Raw genomic sequence first — 13,800 nt, forward strand, 5'->3', positions numbered from 1 at the left:
CTAGTATCCCACGGCAGCACTGGAAATAGGGATGTAGGCGACAGCCTGACAAGTATCTGGGCAAAACAGCACGCTGAAGATTTCTGACAGGCATTAGAACTGTCACTGATTTTCCGGGACTGCTCTGGCCAGTCAGGATACCCAGTCACCCTATACACTTTCCAGCTTTTCTGCCTTACTTTTCTTCGCCCTCTTTCTTTTTGCGTAATTCTTCACAAAACTTTTCTGATTCTTGACATGGGGCAGTCTCAAGCTTGGGGCAGTCTCAAGAAAGTTCAGTAAACTCCGAGACTTTTGATAATTTTATTTTGTAAGATCACAGTTTTGGTGAGCTGTAGTTAATGGCAAGCCAAAATATCTGTAAATGACTTTAGCTCTGATGAATGAACTAATGGTAGCCAGCACATAAAGCAAAGAAACCCATTCTGTGGTGTCCCTGTTACCTGTGCTGCTGTCTTTTCTTGTCCACTCATCTCCACGTTCTGCAACACAGGTGTGACAACTGGTGGAGGAGGTGCTCTGCGCTTTTTCACTTCTGGGTTTGCTGTCATTCCTGAGATGTTCCCAAGGGACAGTGATGGACCCAGGCTACTGGAACGAGAATTCACCGAAGGGGAATTTGGTGCTGTGGAAAAACCCTGTAAATGGATTAACATCTTGGATTAACATCACTTTTTAAAAACAATGAGAAAGAAAGAAGAAAAACAAGACACATCTGGTTACCGTTTAAACAACGATATAAATAATCACGTATGCTCCTCTGCCAAACTTGCTGAATTGCAAACTGTAACTTTTGGAAACTTCTAAAGGTCAACTGGAACAAAGCTTACAGGCAACATTATTACATCAGGAGGCACAATGAGCACCTAGTGCAGTTCAACAGTACTATCGATGGGAACACTACTGCCGCTTCATATTTAAAACATAAGGTTCAACAAGACACATAATTATGGTTATCCAAATGCATTTGCACTTATATTCAAATTACAAGCAATACACATTTCTGAAAGCAAGATTTACTCTTAAATTAGAACACTGTATTAATCAAACACTATCTGAGTCCTACTTCTGTCTATTTTATTATCAATCTGCCTGATTTACCTCAGTCTTCTCTACAGATTTATGTAAGAGAAACTCTGCTACCATTAAACTATTTCCAATTTACATGCACAATCAAGCACAATCATTTACAATCTACAGAAAACAACCATTTAACCTGGTCAAAAGAAGTCCTGCTGACAGGCCCCACTCTGCATTTTAACAGGCCCAGATCAACGGAGAGGCAGAAACTATTTCAATAATTCCTTAATGTTAAAAATTATTTTAGTTCTCACTGAAGACTTAATTAAATCAATGGAAAAAGTTTCACTACTTTCAGATCAAGGCTTTAATACATTTTTATATTAATATACAAACAGAAATATGTGCAGTCATATAGTAATAAATCTATGATCGGGACAGACGAGGAAACATGATTGCTAGAAAATGTGCATTTTTAATTTAGTTTTGACATTTAAATTCAACATAATTAATTTTTTGAATCTGCTAATAAAGATCTTGCAAAAACTTTTCTCTCAAAACCTGTGAGTCACCTTTTGCTATTTTTAATTAAGAGACGCTTCCATATTAAACTGAAGATTTTACTTTTTAATTATGTTATGAGACAGTTGCTTCTTCTCAGAAATGGCTTCTGTGAAATCACCATTGATACCAGTCTACCATGAGCTGGAGCAGGATACATATTCCGGAAGCCGACCATGGTTGCTAACGCTGTTCTTATCGCAACAGAAAATGCTCCTGCATTTGCAAAACTCAGCCATTGAGGACATAAAGCTCTCAGGCAGAATTTTGTCCAAGACGACAGAGTACATACTGGCAGGAAACTAAAGGCCACCACAAATCCCATCACTTTCCAAAGAAAAGAGGAATTTCTTTGAAATTAAGTTCTCCAATCTGGGAAGTTCTAGAAAATGCTTTGCCTTGACTGTACGGCTGCCTCATTGTTGTTGTGGGTATCTGGACTTCCATAGGAGTGTAACTTGCCGTGAATTTGACTTGTGACATGGCATGATAATTCCTTTCCACAAGTGTCAAGAGCAATCTTAGGTAAAAATTAAAAACTTGGGGCAGCAAGCTCAAAAAGACAATTAATTTAATTTTAGGGCTGCTGAGGAAGCACTGATGAAGCACAAAGAGCTAAAGTATATAGCAGTGCAAAAAGATATATGTCATACAGGTTCCTGACTGCCTGGTAAAGTTCAATGTTCTATAGATTCCTGTGAAAGCAACTGAAAATGCTAAATGCAGATAGCAAACTAATTTGTGTCTTGTCCTGCATTTACTATGCATGTGATAACTATCACTGACTTAAAACTATCAGCTGAACACTTTTATTATCTTTTATGTTGCACACTGCACAGCAGACTTCATCTTGAAATAGTATATTTAGCACAAACAGGGCACGTTACCAGTCTTCTCTGATTGACCAGAGTTTTACCGAAGGATTAAGGCAGTATTTCCTACATCTTTTTCATCTCTAGCATCAATAGCTTCTTCACCTTTCTAGCAAATGAAGAAAAAAGCTCAAAGTGGAAGGTGGGGTTTAAAGGATTAGGTCTAATCTTTTTTCTTATAAAGAAATATATTCTTTTATTGGCTCTATATCTTGGACAGCGGAAAAAATAATTATCTCATCTGTAACCTACAAGTTTTAAGTCATTCTCAGTGTATATTGTACCTGGTTCTATCAAATAAAGCTTGTTTACTCCTAAAGAAGTGACAGGGTTCACAGGGTGAAATATAAAGTAGTCTCCTCTTTTCACACACTGATAAAATGACTGAACAAAAGAATTTAAAAGTGTATTCTACAGGAATGCTTTTGTAACTGTTCTTTGATTTTTCCTTGCTGGATAAAAAGATTGAGAAATTTTGTTAAAGAGATTTAAAGATGCATACAAATAATAAAAAACCCCTAAGGCTTCCCTCTCAGCATTACAAACACAGGATACCGGTAAGAAGAAAGGGCGTATCTAGTTTTAAATTAATATCCTATTCAATTGTACCTCAAGGTCTTGTGGCTGAAGAGCTATACGAATTCTCTTCCAGGCAACAGATCACTGTGAAGGAATACAGTGACGAACAACAAAACATTTCAAAACGTTGGGTTTTTGGTTGTTGTTTGTTTGGGTTTTTCTGTTGTTTTGGTTTTGTTTGTTTGTTTGTTTTGGTTTTTGTTTTGTTTTTTTTTTTTAAAAAGCTTGGATTTCCTAACAGAAATGTAATACTTACATGACATTATAAACAGTTTATAATAAAAAGACTTTAATGAAAGAAAAATTAAAAACCTTGGAAATTCATCTATGTTTTCTTTTCCAAGACCAAACTTTAAATCAAGCCCACTATTTAATGACTGAGCATTTCAAGAATGCTTATGTTAAGACTCTTCCCCTAAAATAAAAACCTACTACGGCTTCCAGGGGAATGGAATGAGGACAACTTCAAAGTAGTTTTGAACACCCCATCATTCAGCAACGAGAGCTTTGCCTAACTGGAGGCAGACCTTCAAGCTCTCTCATGTGTGTAGTTTTCTTCATTATTTAAAAAAAAGAAACAAAAATGTTGGACACAAACCACTGACACAAGTGTTTCTGGCATGACTCGTCTTTTTTTGTAAACCTAATCTAGAGAGACAACACCTTACCCAGCTTTTATATTTTGTATGTTGTGTTAGATGCAGTGCAGCTTCTTTCCAAATCACCAGATTTTGAAGGTTTGGCTCTCAGGCAGGTTAGCAAGGCAACTATTAAAAGCATACAACGTTAATTAAGCAAACTTGCAGGGACCTGATATATACACACCATTTATCCAAACCATCTCTCATTTCTTGCTGTTTTAATTTGTTATCAATAGATCGATGTAAGTGGAGTTACTGAAACTACAGCAGCGTGAGAGGAAAGCCAAGCTCAAGTATTGCAGCCAATGTAACTGGCTAAAAAAGTCAGCCCTTATCCTCCATTTCATTTGACAAACAGGTTAGCATGAATGTTCTGCTCAGAACCAAAATCAGTTCCTACAATCCAAGTGTTTTGTAACTGCATTGTAAAAACAAAAAAGAAAAAAGGAAAAAAAAAAAAGAAAAATCACGTCAGAAAAAGAAATTTCATGGCAATGAATAATATGAAGAGCTTCTAAAAATGTCTCCCAACTTGTAAAATCATAGTCTTTGGCAGACCACTAGTGTTAAAGCACTTTGCTAGCAGTTCAAACAACAATTAAGTAATGCAAACTAGCAATAAAAAAGAAATAGTTTCCTTTTTTTTTTCCCATCCTGAATTATGCCAAAGCAAAGCCAGCACAAACACAGTTACACCAGCATAGGTCAGCAGTTAAGTTAGACTCTAGCTGAGAAAGGGTCTTAAACATGTACTGAACCACAACCGTAGACTAAATTCCACCTCAATTCCATGAAGTAGATGTTGGAAGGAGGCAAGAAACAGCTGCAGGACTTACATACAGTGCCATTATGTTTCATGGATCCATTGTTTCATGTTATGCTTGCCAGCTAGTTTTTTCTCTCTCATTAAGCTTCTGAAATCTAAGGAACTTTCTATTTTTCCAATGTACAAGATGCTTTCTTTGGGGTTAAGCAGTTTCATTTTAGGGTTTTTTCCTAATAGTTCTTCTAGTTGGAATTTAGCTTTCAAAGACTTTTTGGAAGGGCAAAGAGGGGCTGTTAAAAACACAGCAGTATGAAGGCTCAGAGTAACCTGGTGACTTAGGCATACCAGTCCTTTTCAAAAGACACTGAGAAGTCAACTGAATTCAACACAAACTAGATTAAGAGCCTAAAGCAGAGGCCAGTCCATGTTCCAAGGTCATCAACCTAGAATGCAATTATAAAACGTCTTTTCCAAACTACTCCCTTTTTAAGGATAAGCAGAAGCTCTGATATCTTAGGGATACTTCTGAAAATTTTAATGTTAATATTAATAAAATAATGTAAGATTAATCTATTAAAATACAACCGTAATGCTGTGAGAAGTCCATTTTACAAAAATAGATGTGTATAAAAATGGAAGTCAGCTTACGTTTGTTTTCAAAAGATATGCCTCAAATATAACTCTCTTACCCAAAGCCCTGTTATTAGCATTTCCTTGATTTTCTGATGACACTAAGTGGCATTTAAAGGTCAGCAAGGAAGAGACTAGACTGCAGCTTGCCTGTGAGAGTGATTTGACTTCCCGTTCCCTGTCCACACCGGTCAATAAAAATTTTTCAAAATGTCAAGTTCTTTTCTTCTGAGGTTGCTACAGCCAGGCCTTTCTTCCGCAGCTCTTTGCCAAAACTCACATATTTGAGCTCCCAGTCTTGTTATGCAATTTCCTTCTGAGAAGTTTTTAAATCAAAAGTAATCAATTGAGCTGTTTTTAAGCACTCAAAGTACCAGATGTATCAGCAAAAAGTAAGGGGTTTTATTTTTTCCAAAACAAAGACAAAAAATAAGAATCAAAATATCATAAAGGAAATAATTTTTTTTGCAAATATACCATGGGTAAATATGAAAGGTAAGACTTAGAGCAGGCAGACATATCCACCTACTCAGTGACAGCAAGAATATTTATGCCTGTTGGACATTTAAACTCCATTAACGCAAACTTTTATTGATTTGCTGAATGGCACCACAACTGATTACAATTGGCCATTTAAAACACAAGACAGGTTATGTCAGACCTACTGCACAAATTAAAGTCAAAGGCTGCTTTCCCTGATGTGATACTGAAATTCCTTATACTAGCACTAAATTTGACAACACTGCAACTGAATTAATCCAAGCTCCTGCTTCAAAACCAAAGCATAATACTGTGGTCATGAGATTGCTTAGAGACATAGTTTAAAAAAAAAACAAAACAAAACAAAACAAAATTGTGACGACTCGGATTTTCCTTTCTAACCAGCCTCACTGAATACAGTTTGTTTTTTGTACTCCCTGAAGCACTTGTGATTCTGGTACTTGCATGCAGTCTGCAGTCAGAAAGGAAAAAAATAAAAGTTAACCTTTTCCTGCTCTGAACTAAAAAAATAAGTGCATTTCTATGCAATTTACTTTGTGTTGCTTTTTTATCTCATTGCATTTTGCTGTTGGTAGGAAATGATGTGGTCACCCATCACAATATTAAAAGTGAAGCATCCATTTCATTCCCACAACAGCAACTCATACAGGCAGTACCATGTTGATTTTATGTCTGGCAAGTAGGCTTGCAAGGTTTTACTGTAAAAGTTTTGAGTTATACTTTGAAGTCAGTAAAACTACAGTGCTATCTTATGCTTGTATAAGTCTATTTTAGTATCTAGCTAGCAATTCCAGACCTTGTGGTCAGGGCCCATTTGGTGGACACCAGAACTTACACAGACAGAACTAGAAATGCTGGAGAACATTCTCTCTCCTGTGCCCCTGGCCAACCACATTCCTCTTGTTTTAGGACAAAGTTTGTTGATCAGAAATCCTAGCAGTGCTAGGTGCAAGCAGGTCAACTCCTTTACAAAGGCACCTACTTTATCTCCCAGCACCAAAGTAGCATGACCAATCTGTCTCTGCAGCGGTTACTAAAACCTTCCTATCACACAGGTCCACACCACCTTCAACTACGCTGTTTTATTGCTTAACTATTCTTATCATTAACACTTTTTTCCTTGTACTTTAACTATAATTTCCCTTCCTATAAGTTTATCTGATTACTCCTTATCCTCACTTAGGTAAAGGTCATGCAATGTAAAGTATCTCTACGTCTCCACAGCTAGGAGTGCAACCTTGGTTTCCAGCTCCAACTGATTTATATTCACTTGTACCTCCTGTGGTGTCCAACTTCTTTCCCAGTAGAAAAGCAGAAAGAACAACCACTCAAGGGAGAGAACTAGGGAAGCGGAAGCATCCAGGAGAAAAGCTCTCCAAAACAGGCCACGGGGTTTAGATTGACTGTTTGTGAACTTGTAAGCAGGGAACAAGTGTAGGTATTAACTCAAGTCCCGTGCACTACACTGAGGACAAAGAGGGTGCCCAAACAGAGAGAGCTTCTAAGAATCTTCTTTAGTTTTTGTTGTAATTCTTGTGTATGAAGCAATACTCAAAACTCTTTTCCATTTGAAAATCGGATGGATATTGAATGAATATGACAAAAATTGCAAGTGAGTCAATTACTTTTTTATGAACCGTCAAATAATTTTACTTTGATGATTATAATATAAAGGTTTTACTGAAGTCATTAGTAGGTTAGAAAACATGGATTGGGAATACATGCATCCTAGCTAATCATGAACATATCTGTAAATTCTCCTAAATATAAAGACTCGGATGCAGAAAAACCAAGTCTAACTGCTAATACCAATATCACCTACTACTACCACCTCCCTCAATATTCAGCCAGTCTCAGATCACAAACTTAATCTGAGTTCTCGAAAAGTGAATAAACTACCATGACACATATAAAGCAGTGGAATACAGATTTCTGAATTCAACAATGTATATATAATATTTAAGCAACTCAAGAGATTTTCAAATCATTCATACTTTTTCAAGTTTTTAAGATAGATATGATTCCTCAATGCTTTGAGATTAGAAGCTTTTCAATCACTTCTGGTGATTTAAAATTCAATGTATTTCCTCAATGTTTCTCCTGTTTCCATGTTTCACTCTTCAGATCTTTCTAAGTCACACTACTCTTCATGCTTAACAAAACCTTTGTCTATCACTCATGTGAGGAAGTTTCCCTGGTAGAATGAAGACGACAGGGAAATCAAGAGAAATGTGTGCAGTGATTTTTTTTTTTTTTCCAATCACAGCAATACATGCAGAAAAGGGAATACAAGCTAATTTGATTTACATTTTTGTGCTTGTATCATCTCTTCTGTTTAAGTGACAGGGTGTTGCAAATAAATTCATAGTTTTTAAAAAAAGTAGCATCCCCAACAGAATTGGCAAAAATAACTTCTCTTGACAGGAGGGGGTAGACACTACCTTTTCTGAATGGTGGGACAGAGGGAAAGAAGGCAGAGCCATGTCTGAACAACTCAGAAGGTCGGAGCAGGCAGCATGCTGCCTGGTGCAAATGAGAAGACCAAACTGCATAAATCAGTGTTTGGAAGGCACACATAAATCATTTGTGTCCTCTCCTATCAGTCTGGACACTGAAGTCACTGCAGTAACCAGCAAGCATGTACCCTGTGGCCTTGTGCATCAGAAATGAGGAACTCTTTAAAAAGAAGAGAAACATTATCTTCTTTGTTTCAGAGCCATCAGCATTGACAAGTCAGTCTCAACTCAATGCAGTAAAAATACACATGCTACAAATCTTTCTAATGCATAATTTGTTTAATTTCTGTCACTGGGTGTCCTATGAAGGATGAAAAATTGTTTTGCTGAAATCTGAAGCTATTTAGCCACAAATCAGAGAAACTTCGGTTGCTGAACATTCTTTTCTAAACATATGTGATCAGCAAAGCAAGTAGGTGTACGTTCAAAAAAGCAAATTTCAGCTGATAACCACACAAGCCGATATATTTTCCACTTAATATTACAGATAATATTCCACTTAATAGTCTGCTTTCCACCAGATTCTCAATTTCCAGAAATACAGCTAAAGATCTATGAAACATATAATTATTAGAAGATATTTCACGTTAGTATAAATACAATGATATCCATGAAACAGCAACAAGCCTCAGCACATGTGCATTACAGGTATTTGTGTAACTGGATGTACTAAAATCACCATATTTTTTAAAAAAACACATGTATGTCCAATCCCTTAAATGCCACATTATGGTGACAGACGCATCACAGAGAATTCATAGACATATATGCACAAGCTCACAGAACATGCCAACTTCCCTTATGCCCTTGCGCTATGCACCTGATACCATCAGGCTAAATGTCAGCACACAAATCATGTATTTGTTTGTTGGTTTTTTTTTTTACTTTCTGGATGACAGATGCATTTTGAATACCCCTAAAATGTAAATATTCTTGCTTTTGTTTTGGATATGTAAGCCTTAGTGACACAAAACATAGCATAGAAAACATTTCTGCATCGGATCCTTTCTATGCTACTTGGTAGTTTAATGGAAATTTTACTGTCTGTCACTCGGGTGGGAGGCAGGAGTGCAGGCTGCAGAAACAATCTGAAGCGAGTTCCAAAGTCAAGCTGAACAACAGGTGAGTCTGGGATACTGGCAGATACTTAGGATAAAGTTTGTTTGCATTTCATAAAACTGTAAAATGATTTATGTTGACTTTCAGGAGTGTGTGGACAACTTTGTATCTCATTTGCTAGAGTGCTGTCTTTTTTTTTTTTTTTCCTTTCTTCTTTTTTTAATATCGTTTTGGGAAAATACCAGAATCAATTTACATATAAAATGCACCCTCTCAGGGCTGATTTACATCTTTCTGATTAGACTGCTAAAAACTTATCCTCCACAAGTCCAACTCTTTTTTGTCACAGTGCACTGTCAAAATGTGTCAGCCTATAAAAAAGACTGCATTTTGGAAAACAGATTTTTCATAACTGTCAAAAATACAAATATGTAAAAGCAATATGGGGAGAAAGATTACATTCAAAATATTCGCAAAAGGGAACAGCTGAATAAAAAAAAAAAGACAGTCAGCAAATTCAGCTACTCCCGTTATTTATAATTTTTTTGATAGCTACGTGCATATATACTAAATAAGTGTATCATTACCTGATAGTGCAATAGACAGATGACAAAGTTTTGTCACCTACTATGCCAGACCAAAAAAACCCAGAAGAGCTATCTATAAAGAAAAGGAAAGGGTTATCTATTCAAGATGAAATGTCTCAAACAGGGACAGAAGATGGGCTTGTAACGAGAGACATGCAGGGAGTTTGGTGAATTATAAAAGGAAATGGGAAAAAAAACGTGGAAAACACTACAAGTCTCTTTTGGATATTTCTCAAGTGGTACAAAAGCAGACGAGAAAGAAGTAGGAAAGAATACAGGAAAAAGTGAGGAGAGAAACAAACCCACAGGCGTTACGGTGAAAAATGAAATGAATATTTTCACCAGATTTGACCAGAGGAAGTCCTTGCAGAAATTCAAAGGCAAAAATCTGGAAAAGGACAGGAGCAAAGCAAAAAGCAGAAGACTTCAGTAAATGTGATGATATAGTACTGGCTCACATCCTTGGGAAGGAACAATAGACCAAGGAGACTCTGCAGGACACAAACCATATGCTGCAAGAAAACTCAGTGATTGCTCACGTGAGCCCAGAAAGATGGCAATGTTAACGCTCACTTGTTGACATGAAGATGGTGGGGGAAAAGTCACGTGAACAGAACTCAAACTGGTAAAGACTGTCCTGAAAGGAATGAGGATTAATACATAGACTTGTAAATATTTCTGTGGCAGGGATTTAATGCATACAAAGACATGGGACAAGGCAGAACAGAAAAAAAAAGCGAAAGAAACATCTTAAAACCAACTGCAGAGGTCTAAAAGCCAATGACAGACTAATGGAAAAATGGATTTTAAAGAAACCTGAAGAAGAAAGAATTACAGGGGAAAATTCACATGGACTCAAAAATTCAATTCAATCCCAGTATAGAAAGAAGACAGAAAAATACCATGCCTGAAGAAAACCAAGGAATGAACATTTGAAAAGAGGCCATTTACAATTGGCCTTCAAAGGCCAGTAGTAGATCTAGCGAGAGCAATCTTGGAAGAGCAAGGATGGAAAAAGCCAAATTTTTCTAAGTCTGAAAAGGCTGGTTTCTCCTTTCACTTACACTTTTGCACTATGTGAAAATAGATTAGCTCAATCAAATAGCATTGAACAACCAAGCTGAAAATAAAAATCTGTCTTTATTAGTGGTCTGGCAACAGGCTTCAGGAAACCGGGAGTTCAAAAGGTCAAAGACCAACAACAGCAAAAACCACATTTTCATAATTTCCACTGGTGTTAAGCATTCATCAGTCATAAATAACCACAAAAAGGATCAGAGGTCTTGAGCTAAATAAATTCATCATTGCAATAAGAGTTTATTTTCTCTAGGCTTACTAATTCTTTTAAATCAATCAGCCAGTGTGTTTGGTTCATGGAAGACAAGAATTGTTGTATTTGCAATATATGTCCCTTTGAAATTCAAAATATTCTGAAAAACTACTGAGAAGAACAACTGCTGCAATAAATTCTTCTAACGCATAGGAACTATCAAACCACTAGAGTTGATCATCTTCATATATTTTCATTGTAGATATGCCAATTTATACTGGAGGAGGAGACGGAAACTTCACATAAAACATACAATTTTAAAAATATCTGCTGTAATGTCTGCATATACAATTTTTATGGGGACCAGAATTGTGAATGGAATAGTTCCTGGCATGAGTTTTTTGGGTGTGGATTTGTTTAGTTTTGAATAAATAATTTCTGGTTTTTACTGAAAGTATTTTTTTTCCAGTTAAATTAAAACATGTTTTTCCCCCATGTTAATGAAAGTGTTGTCCTTACGCAAGTTTTCCAGAGACAAGAAATATTCCCATTCAATTCCCATTATCTGCTGAAATTCTGACACATATGACTCGCGGTCTCTGAAAACCTCTATTTATTACAGCCAATCATGAATGGAGAAAATCTGTACTGAAATTCAAAGGCAAATTTTCACCAAGATCTGCAGAACTTCTCTGAAGTTAAAGGACTTGCTCTGATTTACTCAAGATCAGGGAACTGACTTCTAGCTCCAGTCCCTATAATCCAATTCCCACACAAATACTTTGTTAATTTAGAATGAAGTTGTGCAACTGCTTTTCCCTTTGAAGTCTATGGTAACTGTAGGTGTTTAGCTAGAGGGAGACAAATAAAATCATCCAACTGTCAAAGCAAATTTTCCAAAAGGAAGCTTTATACATTTAATGATAAAACACTGCCAAAACTATTACTGAAAAACAATGCAACCTCTGAAGATTTAAAAACTTAAATTAGAAGAACAAATCAGCTTTTGAACTCTGAAATTAGTGCAAATCTTAACACAAATCCTAATTACAGAGTCACTAAGAGGATTCTAGCAACATGAATCAGTAGTCAACAGCCAGGAATTTCACTGTTTCTGTTAGCTCTTTCAGATGTCTAGATGCACACGTTTATACATACATAACCTGTATGTACATACGTGTATCTACATACAAACACAGGTACATATACACACACAACATTTATTACTTCAATTAGCTTTGTTAGATGTCTTTATGCACCTTTGTGTGTGTATGTACACGTACTTACACACACTGGGTACAACAGGCTGAGTCTGAAACCCTAAGGAGTGGCCTAAGCAAGCCCCTAAACTGTATCTGCAGCTTCCATGCTCAGAACTTCTGGCAGCAAGTAATAGCACTGAGGCAGACCACTCCTCTAAGAAGGTATGATAGCTTGCTGCAGAAGACAAAAACAAAAGACAAACTCACACATCATGCTCGTAGCTTGATGCTCAGGTATTGATGTCAATGAACCATTTTGAATTATAACAGCTGAATATTTAGTCCCAGAGGCAACACCCTCCTGCTAGGCAATGGATCGAGCACATCCACGTGTCATACTCATCCATCTTCTGTTTCATAACACTTACAGATCAATAGCTACAGAAATTAAGCTTGTCCCATTAAAGGAGATGAACAATTTGGAGAGAAAATACATATGCTTATAATCCGAAGAAGTGACAAGCAAATTCATTTCAGGATTTGAATCTTTCAAGAGGATGAAATTCAGATCCAAGCTTCCTCTTCATCCTGGGGGATTCTCCAAAGGCTATCACCTTTGAAGGATAGTCAATATCGTGTACACGCTGGCAAAAATCACGCAATTTCAATAACTGGGCACAGAAGAACAGGTTAAGAGTAAAGAAGCAAACTCCCCTTTGAATTTTCTTAGAATTACATTCAAAAGTTACTTCAAACACCCTTGGCCTTTTATTTATTTCCTACTGTGAGCACTCATTATTATCCTTTTAACTCTGACTTTGTCTAGGCCAGCCCACCTGAATATAGGATACTGCAGAGAGACTGGAAGTATAGCTGTGCTGAAGCCCAAGTTACTTCAGCCTTTTCCCACTTTAATATATATATATTAATAATTTCATATTTTTATCTTCCTTTGCAGTATACTGTAGCCAACTAAGTTTCTCCAAGTCTAAAAATTCAGTACTATATCCTTAGGATGCCAGAGCTTGACTTGTCATAGTTTATTATTCCTAAGAAACTAAATTTCCCCACTGTGAATAGCCTTGTTTTCTTTGTGAATTTAGTGTGAAATACTAAGAAATCACAGCTCTCCGATCTATTTATTCCCACTGTCTGGAGTATTCCAATCCACTGGAGTGCACTCCCCACTGAGGAGCTGTAGCAGAAACTTTTCAAGCTCAGTCCTAAATTTAACTGACACTGAAGTTAAAAACTGTGGAAATAGATACAACACACACCTACACCTGGACTTTCACTGGCACAATTGCATCTTAAACAGGGCAAGCAGTACTGAGAATTCTGCTTATTTCCCTGGATATGCAGTGCTTCAGATAACAAAGAAAAAACTGCTTTTGCAACAAATTATTGGTCGGTGAAAGCCACTCCCTTCCTTTGCCACTGTTTGCAATTCATCTTCTACAAGACTTTACATGTTTACTTTGGGGTTTTCTCCTTGCCCAGTGAGAAAACGCTCTATAAATGTGTCAACTGTCCATCAAAAAGGAACAAAGGTCTTACATTTTCAAATATGACAGTGAAAGTGTCAGAAGATCTTTG

At 36.7% G+C, this 13,800-nt stretch overlaps 1 protein-coding gene across 1 annotated transcript in view; it reads right to left on the reverse strand.

The window, feature by feature from the left end:
- Nucleotides 1–13,800, reverse strand: part of COBL (cordon-bleu WH2 repeat protein) — a 164,372-nt gene that overhangs the window by 75,229 nt on the left and 75,343 nt on the right. The window contains exon 8 of the mRNA XM_082479883.1: nt 444–638. Within this exon, the coding sequence (XP_082336009.1) occupies nt 444–638 (195 nt within the window). The remainder of the gene's footprint in view (nt 1–443; nt 639–13,800) is intronic.

This window comes from Vanellus vanellus (assembly GCF_965231255.1).
Source record: "Vanellus vanellus genome assembly, chromosome: 2".
NCBI classification, from domain to species: domain Eukaryota; kingdom Metazoa; phylum Chordata; class Aves; order Charadriiformes; family Charadriidae; genus Vanellus; species Vanellus vanellus.